General features: G+C 41.8%; 1 protein-coding gene across 3 annotated transcripts in view; it reads left to right on the top strand.

Moving 5' to 3' along the window:
* LOC100601481 (acyl-coenzyme A synthetase ACSM2B, mitochondrial) overlaps nucleotides 1–12,457 on the top strand; it is a 38,034-nt gene that overhangs the window by 18,124 nt on the left and 7,453 nt on the right. For all 3 annotated transcript variants that reach the window (XM_003261473.4, XM_003261471.4, XM_003261475.2), the window contains 7 exons: nucleotides 539–746; nucleotides 1,940–2,083; nucleotides 3,551–3,704; nucleotides 7,999–8,078; nucleotides 8,285–8,408; nucleotides 10,004–10,084; nucleotides 11,208–11,309. In XM_003261473.4, the coding sequence (XP_003261521.2) occupies nucleotides 539–746; nucleotides 1,940–2,083; nucleotides 3,551–3,704; nucleotides 7,999–8,078; nucleotides 8,285–8,408; nucleotides 10,004–10,084; nucleotides 11,208–11,309 (893 nt within the window). The remainder of the gene's footprint in view (nucleotides 1–538; nucleotides 747–1,939; nucleotides 2,084–3,550; nucleotides 3,705–7,998; nucleotides 8,079–8,284; nucleotides 8,409–10,003; nucleotides 10,085–11,207; nucleotides 11,310–12,457) is intronic.

The following is a 12,457-nucleotide window of genomic DNA, read 5'->3' as shown; positions in this document are numbered from 1 at the left end:
TACCACTTTGTACCCAATAAATATATACAACTATACTTTGTGTGTACATATATATGTAAAACTGAAGGCACTCTCATCTAAGAAAAATGCATTTAATGGCCCAGGGTTGAAATAAATAGCCAGGACCTAGAGCTATTGGTGTTTCAAGACCATGGACAGTTCCAAGTGCCTTTCCTCATGATTCTTTAATTATCATATGAGAGTTTTGAATACAGCAAACTCTTGTAGAAAATTTTTTTTGAGGGGTGAGAGTGGGTGTGGAGAATTGTATGTGTCTTAGGCTGTCAACAGTGTGACATTAGCAATTCAATTTCTTTTCTTTGACTCAGTAGGGACCTTAAGACTCTGACAACCCAGGGAATCCTAGGTTTCATTCACTCCCTAATCCTTAGTCCCCTTTTTTATTGACACTCTCCATTGGTCATTACTTCCCCATCCTCTCCTTCCCCACTTGCTCCCTGCTTGATGTTTATATCAGGCTTCTCTAGGGAAAAAGAAAACCATCCTTTCCAATTCTCTAAACTGTTGGCTTCTTTAGGTCTCATCTTTATGCCTGGAACCATCCAGATGAAATCCACTGACATCCTGTATAGGTTGCAGATGTCTAAGGCCAAGGCTATTGTTGCTGGGGATGAAGTCATCCAAGAAGTGGACACAGTGGCATCTGAATGTCCTTCTCTGAGAATTAAGCTACTGGTGTCTGAGAAAAGCTGGGATGGGTGGCTGGACTTCAAGAAACTACTAAAGTGAGCATCTACATATCTCAGCCTGGGTTTTAACTAAAACTGGAAACAGAGCCAAGCACTTAGGTGCAGGTGCTTTATTGAGGAGGTGCAGGAAGAACAGCATGGGACTAGGAAGAGTGAAGCTGGGAACAAATAAAAGCTAATACAAGGGTTTTGTTTTTTTTTTCAAGTCATTGAAAGGACTAAATGGGGCTTGATCTGCCCGGACCTTCTGAGCAGCACATAGAATGCCTCCCAGTATTGTCCTCTAAAGGATTGAAAAGCATTGACCCATTAGCATCTGACCCCCACAGGTTGAGGGTTGTCCTGGGGGTGTTATTGCCTCCACACTTCTGGGCTGCGCACTCATGCGTGAAGAGTGGCTCAGAGTTCCATGCTATGGTAAAACAGAGAAACTATGGGGCACAAAGTGAATCACTTGTGGTGCACACTGGAAACAACATGGTGTTAACACCATGTGGGTTGAAGCCCACCCAGAACAATTTACTGGAACTATGACTCAAATCAGGGGTGAGGCCAAGGTCATGAGGGAAAACCCAAGAGATGGCTGATATACCAAGTTTCTAGGCTCTTCTTCCCACCTCCTGTATCTCTAAGAGAGGCTGATCAAGGGCAGAGGTCTTTCCATGTGTTGATAGCATGGAAAGACCTTGATAGTCCTTCCAAAAGCTGATAGCAAGACTGGCTGGATTAACGATTTTCTCTGTCAACATGTCTGAAATCCCTCTAGCAGGGGCACATATGATAGGAAACTTGAAGGGATAACTTCAGCTTTTCCTTTCTAATGCCATGGTCTTTAAGGTAGCTGTCATGGAAATAAATAACATGATGCCTGCTTTTAAAGGCTCAAAATCAGGACACTGGAGATGTCCAAGAAATATGTAGGTGCTTCCAGGGAATAGAAGAGAGTGCCAAGAAAGTACTTGGAAAACTTGTATTAATTCCACACCTCCTGTCCACTTGGTGTCATGCCAGGGCTCTTCACAACAATTAGATTAGCATTATTGAGTTCTTGCTAACTCAACTTTGATTGACTCAGACTCCCATGATCTTAATCACTCAGCAGCCTCTCTTCTGAGGTGGGTCGATCAACTTGCCCTTTTCAGCACAGGGGGTGGTGGGAAAAGATGGGTCACTTTGATATCTGGTGTCCAGGCTAGATCTGAGAAAATGACAATCTGTGTCTCTGTCAGTGAGGCATCCACCACTCATCACTGTGTGGAGACTGGAAGCCAGGAAGCATCTGCCATCTACTTCACTAGTGGGACCAGTGGTCTTCCCAAGATGGCAGAACATTCCCACTCGAGCCTGAGCCTCAAGGCCAAGATGGATGCTGGGTAAGCTGAGCTCTTTCTCTCTACAGAGAATTGCATGACCAAGCATGAAGACTTTTCTGAGTTCAGATCCAATGCTCCTGGGCTGGGTTACCACCTTGTGGTTCTGAGAAAGAAAATTCAGAAGGAAAGCTAAAGAGGACATGGCTTCACATGCTGGGTATCCAGTACCTTCAATGGGACACATCTTTTAGATAACACAGAGTCTCAAAACTTCTTCCATGTGTTAAGCCATGTGCCTAGCAGGGTGAATGATTAGCAAAAGGCTTATGTGCATTTCCCCAAGCTGATCTCTATGTTGTTCTTTGGGATGCTGGCAATTTGCTTTGATACTGCCCACATTCCAGGAGGGCAGTTTTTGTCAGCAGCAAATTACTTTGCAAATTCATTGAAGTGGAAGATATAATTGGATAAATTTGTGAACAAAGATCTCAGAATTTCTGGATCACAGACCCCATATTTGAGCATTTTTTTTCCACTGATACATTAATCCCATTTGTGGAATCAGGAAACACTGTGCCGAGGTCTTCAAGCAATGATATCTATAAATCATCAGAATTTTTTTAGTAGATCCCACCTTCCATGTTAATTTTATTATTAGAATGGGAAAATACATTAATGCAAAAAATGGAAAGTGTAAATGTTCCATCTATGAGCCCATAGTGACAGCAAATTAAATAAGTTAGTAAAAATTATACAATAGAAGAGCTGCAGTAAAAGGCAGTTTCTAAAAGATGGGGGATAAATTACTTAACTATAACTAAGATATTAAATTCCCCTTCCCCCAAAAAATTTGGTAGTGATCTCATTTTTCACAGATATAAAGTCAGACTTAGAGAAGTCTTGTACTATGACCTAATTTCCCTACAGAGCTGAAAGTATTAATCATCTTCAGGAAATAAGATACACTATGGCAGTTCCCAGTCACGAGGAAGTTGTTCATGTCTAGCCTAAATCATTCTTGCTTTAAGAAAGGCCTAAACCTTTTATTCTGCCCTGAAAAGAGAAAAGTGACAAGTTCACTTAGTGCGAGACCATCAGCTTTACGGGCAATTCGCAGTACTTGAAGAAAAGAGAAGCAAAGTTCTATTTAGCCAAACTTGAACTTGGCAAGGCATCTGTTAGAGTATTTGCCATGCAGATGCCTTGTGTTAGTAAAATTTTCCTGGGTGGTTACCACATGCATGCCAGAAACTGTACTAAGTTTTGGAGTTAAAATGAGAATGAGACCCAATTATATATTAAGTCATGTCAACTGGGGTCCCACCTTCTGAACATTCATCTCCTGTTGATGCAGGATGTGTGGATAGAACAACTTTTCTTCCCCCTTCCTAATTAGACTTAGACATATGCCTATAAACCTGCAGGCAGATACACACACACCTCCCTTTCCTCCCCTACACCTTAGTGTCCCACACATCCTAAGCATGCACCCACCTATATGTACATGTGTTTTGTCTGTGTTTTCAGTTGGACAGGCCTGCAAGCCTCCGATATAATGTGGACCATATCAGACACAGGTTGGATACTGAACATCTTGGGCTCACTTATGGAACCTTGGGCATTAGGAGCATGCACATTTGTTCATCTCTTGCCAAAGTTTGACCCACTGGTTATTCTAAAGGTAAGAGAGGATCCAGTTTGCACCAGTTATTCAGAGTGAGCCCAAGGTTTGCACACTTCAATTTATTGTAGTTTGTTTCAATTCATCTAATTTTTGCTAAACCCCTGCCACGTGGTGAACAGTGTTCAGTAAATGAGATGGAAATGGTCCCTGACCTCACAGAGCTCATGTTCTGGGGAAGAAGACAGACACATATATAGATAAAAGGAGTACGTTCAGGAGAAAGACACTGTAGGTCATTTGTTCACTCAACAAATGTAATGGGCTCTTCCGCTGGCGTCACCTATCAGACAGATGCTGGTGAACCACATGTAAAAGGGAAAGCTGGAGTATTGGGGGGGGATGCCGTCTCCTTCTCATGTGTGTGTGTGTGTTTGTGAGTGCACATTTCATTTCCTTTTTTATTTGCAGCATAACACACAAACTGAAGGTAAATTACACAGAGTGCCACCATCCTATGTGTACAGTTTGAAAATAATTTACCTGTGTTAGAGACTGTCTAAGTCAGCTTGGGCTACTATAATAAAATACCATAGTCTAGGTGGCTTAAATAACAGACATTTACTTCTCGTAGCTCTGGAGGCTGTAAGTCTGAGATCAGGGTGCCAGCATAATTGGGTTCCTGGGGAAGCCCTCTTCCTGGCTTGTTGATGGCTTCCTTATTGCTATATTCTCACACAGTTGAGAGAGACAGTGCTGGTATATCTTCCTTTTTAAAAATAAAGACACTCATGCTATCGCTGGGGCACCTGCTTCATTACCTTGCATAATTACCCCTAAAAGCCCTACCTCCAAATACCATCAAATTGAGGGTTAGAGCTTTATATATAGGGATTTAGGTGGGGACACAACATCCAATTCATATCAGACACCCTGTAAACACCACCAGATCAAGACATGAAACATTCCCACCACTGCAGAAGGTGTTCCTACCCCTTCTCTGACAGTATCTGCACCCCATAAGTTAATTATTCATTTGATACCTATCACCATAGATTAATTTTATCTCTTCTTGCATTTCATGTAAATGGAACCACATTATATATAATCTTTTGCATTTGGCTTCTTTTACTCAAAATATTCTCTGTGAGATTAGTCCACGTGTTGCGTGTATCAGATTTCTTTTAGCTAGCTGCATAGTATTCCATTATGTGAATCTGTCAAAATTTTCCCCCATCCTATTGTTAATGAACATTGGGTTATTTCCAATTTAAGATGATTTTCTAGAAGCAATTCGGAAGAATAAATGGAATTTTTTCCTGTAGAACTTGATGGCACAGCCATTAAGTAAGACCCACAAACTGCAGCTATGCATTATTCTGTATTAACAAAGCAATGAAAATGACCTCATTTTGCTTATGAAGATACACCCTATGTTGGACTCTGTGATAGAAGGGTTGGGTTGTTTCCCTGCTGTGCCCCCAGATCTCTAATGGCCCATCCAGACATCTATTTGGCTGCAGCAAAGGTTCAAGCTAAGGCATAGATGACATCTTCAAAAGTCAGAAAGTCAGGTATGGTCTGGATTTTCATAGGAAATTATCTTCAAATAATACTGTCATTCTCTGTTTTAAACAAATTCTTACTCTGTGTCCTTCTCAAAAGGATTTGAACTGGTTTTTATTAATTTCCACCATTAAAAAATGAAAACAGACATAAAATTATAAAGCCTATTAGGAAAATATAGGTTGGAGGTGTAGGGAGGAAAGACTAAGGAAATTAAGGAGAAATATAGCAAATGAGTATGTAGCTGCAAGTTGAGCTTTTAGTAAGGCAAAGCAGTAAGGAATATGGGATCATTTTCATAGCTTATATCTGTGTATCAAGCACATTTGAAGGAAATTATTGCATGATACTCACATTTGTCATTTTTTCTAGACATTTTGCTTAAACCATTGCCATGGTTTGAATATTTGTGCCCCCCAGAACTCATGATGAAACTTGTAAACCAAAAATAAAATCCTAAGGCTCTGTCCCCCCAACCATCTGAATGGACTTCCTCCTCAGCCAGGGTTCTTTTAAAATTTAACCTGAGAGACTGTTTCAGGCCATGACAGGAAGTGGGAGTGGGACATGCCTCATTATACCTCTCTGGTATTAACATCAGTACAGACTTTAAGTCTGATAAAAAAAAAAAAATTACAACCTATTCTGTCTAAAGCCTAGTGCCAGTACCTAAAAGCTTCCTCTGCAAATAAGAACTTGGGTCTCCATAATTCTTTATCTTAGCCAAGGCATTCCTTTCTGTTGATCCCAGGTCTTTAGATAAACTCAACCAATTGTCAACCAGAAAAAATTTAAATCTACCTATAAGCTGGAAGCCCCCGCTTCAAGTTGCCCCACCTTTCTGGACCAAACCAATGTATTTTTTAAAGGTGTTTGTTGAAGTCTCGTGTCTCCCTAAAATGTATAAAACCAAGGTGCACCCTGACCACCTTGGGCACGTGTTCTCAGGACCTCCTGAGGGCTCTGTCATGGCCATGGTCACTCATGTTTGTCTCAGAATAAATCTCTTCAAATATTTTACAGAGTTTGGCTCCCTTCATCAACAAATTCAATCCCCAGTTTAACAGTAGTAAGCGGTGGGGCATTTAAGAGATGATTGGGCCTCATGAGGGATTAATGGATTAATGGGTTATCATGTTAGTTGGTTAGTTTTGGAGAGTGGGTCTGTTATATAAAAAGCCAGTTTTGCTCTACTTCGTGAGCCCCTTTGCCAAGTGATGCCCCGAGCCTCCTTGGGACTCTGCAGAGTCCCCATCAGCAAGAAGGCTCTCACCAGATGCAGCTTCTTGACCTTGGACTTTCCAGCCCCTAGAACTGCAAGAAATAAATTTCTTTTCTTCATAAATTACTCAGTCTTGGGTACTCAGTTATAGCAACAGAAAACAGATTAAGACAATATTACATTCTGCATAAAGAAAAGCACGGGATGGAGATGGGGTCATATGACAGGAATACATGCTGCAAATAATGATCCCACTACTTGCTGACTAGGTGACCTTGGAGCAGCTACTTAACCTTGTACATCATGGGTTTCCCCTCTGTATCATGAGGATGATAGCACACACGCCATGAGGTTATTGTAAAAATTAAATGAGATAACACAGGACATGGCAAGTATTCAGTACTAGGTCTTTTTGTAGCACTTGTTTTGAAGTGTCTATAGATGTCTTTATCTTTTCAAAGAACTTTTATATCTAAAATACATCCAAAAAATATTTTCAGGAAAATAAGGCTGGAAACAATCTATTATAAAGCTGGCTACAGAAAGTTAAGGGACTTAATCAAGACAGCTGCTGTGCTCAGGCAGCTGATCTTCCCTTGGTTGCTGGGGGGTGATATACTCCTAGGGGTGTGTTAATGAGGGCAAGTCTTAGACTGGCAGGAACAGACATCCAGGATTTAACAAAAATGTTTTGTTGTACCCAGGCGAGTTAGTGAGAACGCCACACTTTGAGACGAATTAAGAGTCCTTTATTAAGCCTGCGGCCAAAGAGACGGCTAATGCTCAAAATTCTCTCGGCCACGAGGAAGGGGATCGATTAACTTTTATACCTAGGTTTAGGAAGGGGAGGGGGACTCAAATGCAATAATTCTACAGAAGTAAAAACATGTAGGAATCAAAAGAATCAAAATGGTTACAGAGTGATAAACAAAAGACAATGGTTACAAGAACAGCAACGGTACCAGGTGCAAGGTTTTAATCTTTCATTATACTTAGATACAGGGTTTATGCCGGACACGAACTCAAGGTTTCATGTTGTTATCTCTTGGAGGAAAATTCCTGGGGAACTTCATACATTGTTGGTTGGTACCTTATCAGTTAATTGGGCTCCTTTGAAATGCTGAGGATCTGTTTACCCAGGCCAGCTCCTCACGAAAGGGGGTTGGGTGAGGAGCCCTAGTGTCCTGTAAAGTAAGGGGTCGATTGGAGTTTGTCCGGCGTTCCTAGCTAGAGTGAGTCTTACTTACATGAGGTGCAAGGCTAGGTGATTTAAAGAGACAAGCAGGACAAAATGCAAAGCAACGAGTTGAAATAAAAACAAGGTTAGGCATTTCAGTTTCAAATTAGCCTTAGACTTTTTCACTACCATAGTATGTATTCATTTCCCTGTTATTTGTGTGCATGAGAATTGTGGGGCTCATTTAACCTGAAACAGACGTAGTAAACAAGCTAGGGTTTTAATCCAGACCTCTATAACTCCATAGCTCACAATTGTAATCACTGTGCATAGCCATAAGTTGAAATTTGACCTGGTGACCAATGTCTCACCTAGCTCTCTTCTTCCAGACGCTCTCCAGCTACCCAATCAAGAATATGATGAGTGCCCCCATTGTTTACCGGATGTTGCTACAGCAGGATCTTTCCAGGTGATGGGGCTTTGAGGATTGGTAAGAGAGTCTGGCCCCATCCCCCTGACTCCCTCACATACATGCATGCCTATCTATCTGAATCTCTCACACAGAGAGCCCCATGAAGCCATTTGCATCATCAAAGCACCCAGAAACCAGGTCTAGGCCTGAGTGGACTTTGGTTCCCGGAAGGCTGAGGGGAAACACTTATTTCTCTTCTTCAGTTACAAGTTCCCCCATCTACAGAACTGCCTCGCTGGAGGGGAGTCCCTTCTTCCAGAAACTCTGGAGAACTGGAGGGCCCAGACAGGACTGAACATCCGAGAATTCTATGGCCAGACAGAAACGGTACCTGTTCCCAGGGGAACCATGGGCTGGGTGTACTTTTTGGGCTTCAAAAGTCTCTTTGACTATAAAAAATGTTAGCTACCATGTATCATTCATTTATTTGAGAAATATTTATTGAGCCTCTATGAAGGGACAGGTACTGAGTATTGAAAATTCAGCACAGAACAAAACAGGTAAAGTTCCTGTTTTCTGGGAGATTACATTCCAGTGAGATTTGGAGAGAGAGACAATAAACTGAGAAATATCTAGCATGGCAGGTGGTGAGAAATGCGATGGAAAAAGTAAAGTAGATGAGATGGGGTGAGAAGTTGGTAAATCAGATACGGTAGTCAGAAAGTTCCTCTGTGATGGGGAAACATTTTAGCAGAGACCAAAGTTTATCAAACATGTCAAGCACTGTACAAAGCTGCTTAGACTGAAGTGAGGAATGGGAAGAAGAACTCACCATGGCTTTACCGCACCTCCTGAGATATCTTCTTGGAAATCTTGAGGTCTCATGTGCACAATATGGATTTATGCTATTCTATACTATTTTACTTATCAAAACTACATGGGGAATACTTTTCCCCAGCTCTTCTTCTCCTTTTTCCAGTGCCTCTTACTTGTGACTCTCAGCACTTCTTGCCTCTTGCTCTCCACTCTCTTACCCTGCATCCTTCTTTGGCTAATGAGTACCCTTGGAAGAACTTCTGCAGAGGGTCGATGGCAGCTCTGTGGTATGAAAGAGCCAGGAAGAGCTCTGCAAATATGAATAAGGACAATGGAGTTGTGGCAAGCATACCCTGGCAGGGGCCTCCAGCCATTCAGAGGAGGACATGTTTAGGATATGCTTACAAGGACACTCAGATTCCCACGATCTTAATCACTCAGCAGCCTCTCTTCTGAGGTGGGTCGATCAACTTGCCCTTTCCAGCATAGTGGGTGGTGGGAAAAGACGGGTCACTGTGATATCTGGTATCCAGGCTAGATCTGAGAAAATGACAATCTGTGTCTCTGTCAGTGAGGCAATCACCACTCATCTGTTATTCTGTTGGGAAGGTTCATTTCAGGGTTCAAGCAGAAGTGGTGCTGCCATGGGAGATACTTTAAAACGTATATTTTACTGCTTGAGGAAATGGATACCTCATTCTTCATGATGTGATTATTTCGCATTGCATGCCTGTATCAAAACATCTCATATATCCCATAAATACATACACCTATGTACCCACAAAAATTCAAAATAAAAATAAAAGTAAGTATATTTTAGGCCTTACAGATTGCATATTGGTGATTCCACGTAGTTTGAAAGGGCTTTGGGTACCCATAGTGTCGTGTTAAAATGTGGCTCCCCCCAAAAGGGATTATAATGTGACTGTGAGGTCCTTTTCCTGGGGAGTGGTAGGTGGGTTGCTTCCTGAACAAACAATTTAGCGAAGCGCCTAGGATTGTGGTTCCAGTAATGGGGACAGAGCCAGGGAATGAAGAGCCGGGGGAGCCACCAAGTGTAGGCCAAGTTCAGGACAGTGTCAGGACCCGCTCTGCAGAAATCTTTTCTTTTTCTGTGACCTTGTACCTCCTCCTGAGGTTTGATGATCTGTCTGCTTCTTCCACAGGGATTAACTTGCATGGTTTCCAAGACGATGAAAATCAAACCAGGATATATGGGAACGGCTGCTCCCCGTTATGATGTACAGGTTTGCTTGGGACACTAAGGAGGGAGGAAGTTAGGGGAAACACTGATTTTCAGTAATTTATGTATTCCATTGTTTATTGAGTCAAAAATAATAGAAAATACTGATATTAAGACAATGTAAGAAAAAAGGGAGGGAGGTTAGGGGGAGGGAGAGAGTGAGGGAAGGAAGGAGGAAAAGGGGAAGTGATTTATATTCTTACCATCCAGAAGGACCCACTTGGAGTATCTAGCAAATTAGCTAGACAGTACACAAGCATATGTGCTTTAAAAACAAAAATAGGGGTGAATCTTGACATAACATTTTGTAACTTGCTTTTATTATTTAACAATTTAGGTAACAATCTTTTCAGTTTAATTAATGCCAACCTGCAGCATGATTTTTAGTGATGATATAGTAGTAAACAGTATATATCCACCGCTGTTTATGTCTTTTATTGGATCAAGGGATCATGTCCCAGTTTTCACTAGTAAAAATACACTATAATGAATGCGTAGTAGCTAAAGTTTTATTGCTTTCTCTTGTCGTTTTTTGAGAACTAGAATTTGTGTTTGTGTATCTGTGTACAGTTCTGTACATCTAAAGTGTAACTTAGACTCTATTCAGTGTCATATCCAGTTATTTGCCATGCCATTCACTATGATAACCATTTGCTAAGCCCCTTTCTTAGTATCTTATTTCATTCCTATAAAGATCCTGTGAAATAAGCTGTCAGTATCTCTGTTTTATGGGTGAAAGCACTGAAGCCGAGTTTACGTAGTTCAAAGTCAGCTAGTAAGGGAGCAGAGTAAATTTGAGTTTTGATCTGCCTGATTTCTAAGTCCGCAGGTGAGGCAAGTCTCAAAGAGAAGGGGAGGCTATTACTTTATCTGAGCTCCTAGAGCCAAAAGCATCTCCCCAGGCTCATCTGGGCCAGTCTCAATAAAAGGATTCACCTAAACTATTCCAGGCAGATGGATCAGAGACCTGAGTTTAAGACTCTTGGGTTTCCTTGGCTTCTGGTTGTTGTTTTCAGTCTCCACTACAGCAAGAGGGTCTTCCATTTGACCAATTCAGCAATCTCATGCTGCCATTGAAGTCATCTCCTGCTGTGTGCACCATTCTTCCAATCTGCTTCTTTCTCCAGATCATAGATGACAAGGGCAACGTCCTGCCCCCTGGCACAGAAGGAGACATTGGCATCAGGGTCAAACCCATCAGGCCTATAGGCATCTTCTCTGGCTATGTGGTGAGAAACTGTGCTCCTCCTCCTCTGTTCCCCAGGGAGGATGGGGAGCACTAAATGGGATGAGGGAGGCCAAAGGTTCTGAAACTTCCAAGAGGCACTAGATGTGGAGACAAAGAGTGTCCAGTTTTCAAGAATATATGCTTTGCCAGTGGAAGAAAAGTGGCTATTCAGCCTTGCCATCCTCAGCCTATCACTGTGATCTCATTGGAAGACTTATTTTTCTTCAGTTAGCCCTTAGACTCCTCAAGAACTCTCTGTTTCATGCCCAAAATATTATCGACCCTGAACTATACACAGCACCATTTCCCCAAGGGCAGCCTTGCCCTCTCCCCTAGGTATCATCCCCATGCTCTATGCCATTGATCTTCTTTAGAGCCATGCCAGGCACTTTACATTGAGACTTCGCCATCTAGTTGGAGGAATCCCTATCTTCAGATCTTGGGAAGGTAAAGACAGATAATCCTTGAATCTGGCCACCTCACTTGACAAGTGAGGATGGTGGAGCCAGAGATTACAAGACTTGCTCAAGCTCACAACCATTAGAAAGTGGACAGAGAAGACCCCAAGGGCATGACTTCTGATCCCTGAGATAATTAATTAATAAACGAAATAAATAATAAATCAAATAATAATAGTTTCTACCGTTTATCGAATGCATACCATGAGGCAAGCATTGTCCTATAAACACATTTAATCTTTCAACTTTAAATTCATTTAAACTTTAAACTCATTTAATCCTCCCAGCCACCCTATAAAGTTTTGGGAGTCAGCTTGCTCGAGTTCAAAACCCTGCTCTACTATGTATTGCCTAATCTTAGGGAAGTGACTTATCTGTCATGTCTCAGTTTCCTCATCTGTAAGTTGTGTGTCATGAGTGTGTTAAATAAAAAATTGTTGTAGATCCGAATGATTATTCCTATTATACAGATGAGGAAAACTGAGCCTCAGCGATCAGGGCAGAGCCACACTGTCCCCTTCTCCAAGCATTTCCTGTGTGCGGTCCCACTCTATTCTCAAATGCCAGTGAAGTACTAAGTCTTGGGCTTCTCCCCATTTGATAGAAAAGGAAACAGACTCAGAAGCGTCTGTGGGGCAGACTCCTAAGGCCACAGAGGCTCCATGATGCCCATGAGAAAGTCAAGCCAGTG

Source organism: Nomascus leucogenys, chromosome 2, assembly GCF_006542625.1.
Source record: "Nomascus leucogenys isolate Asia chromosome 2, Asia_NLE_v1, whole genome shotgun sequence".
NCBI classification, from domain to species: domain Eukaryota; kingdom Metazoa; phylum Chordata; class Mammalia; order Primates; family Hylobatidae; genus Nomascus; species Nomascus leucogenys.
Note: the sequence above shows the minus strand (reverse complement) of the source record. Positions and strands in the feature narration are given on the sequence as shown.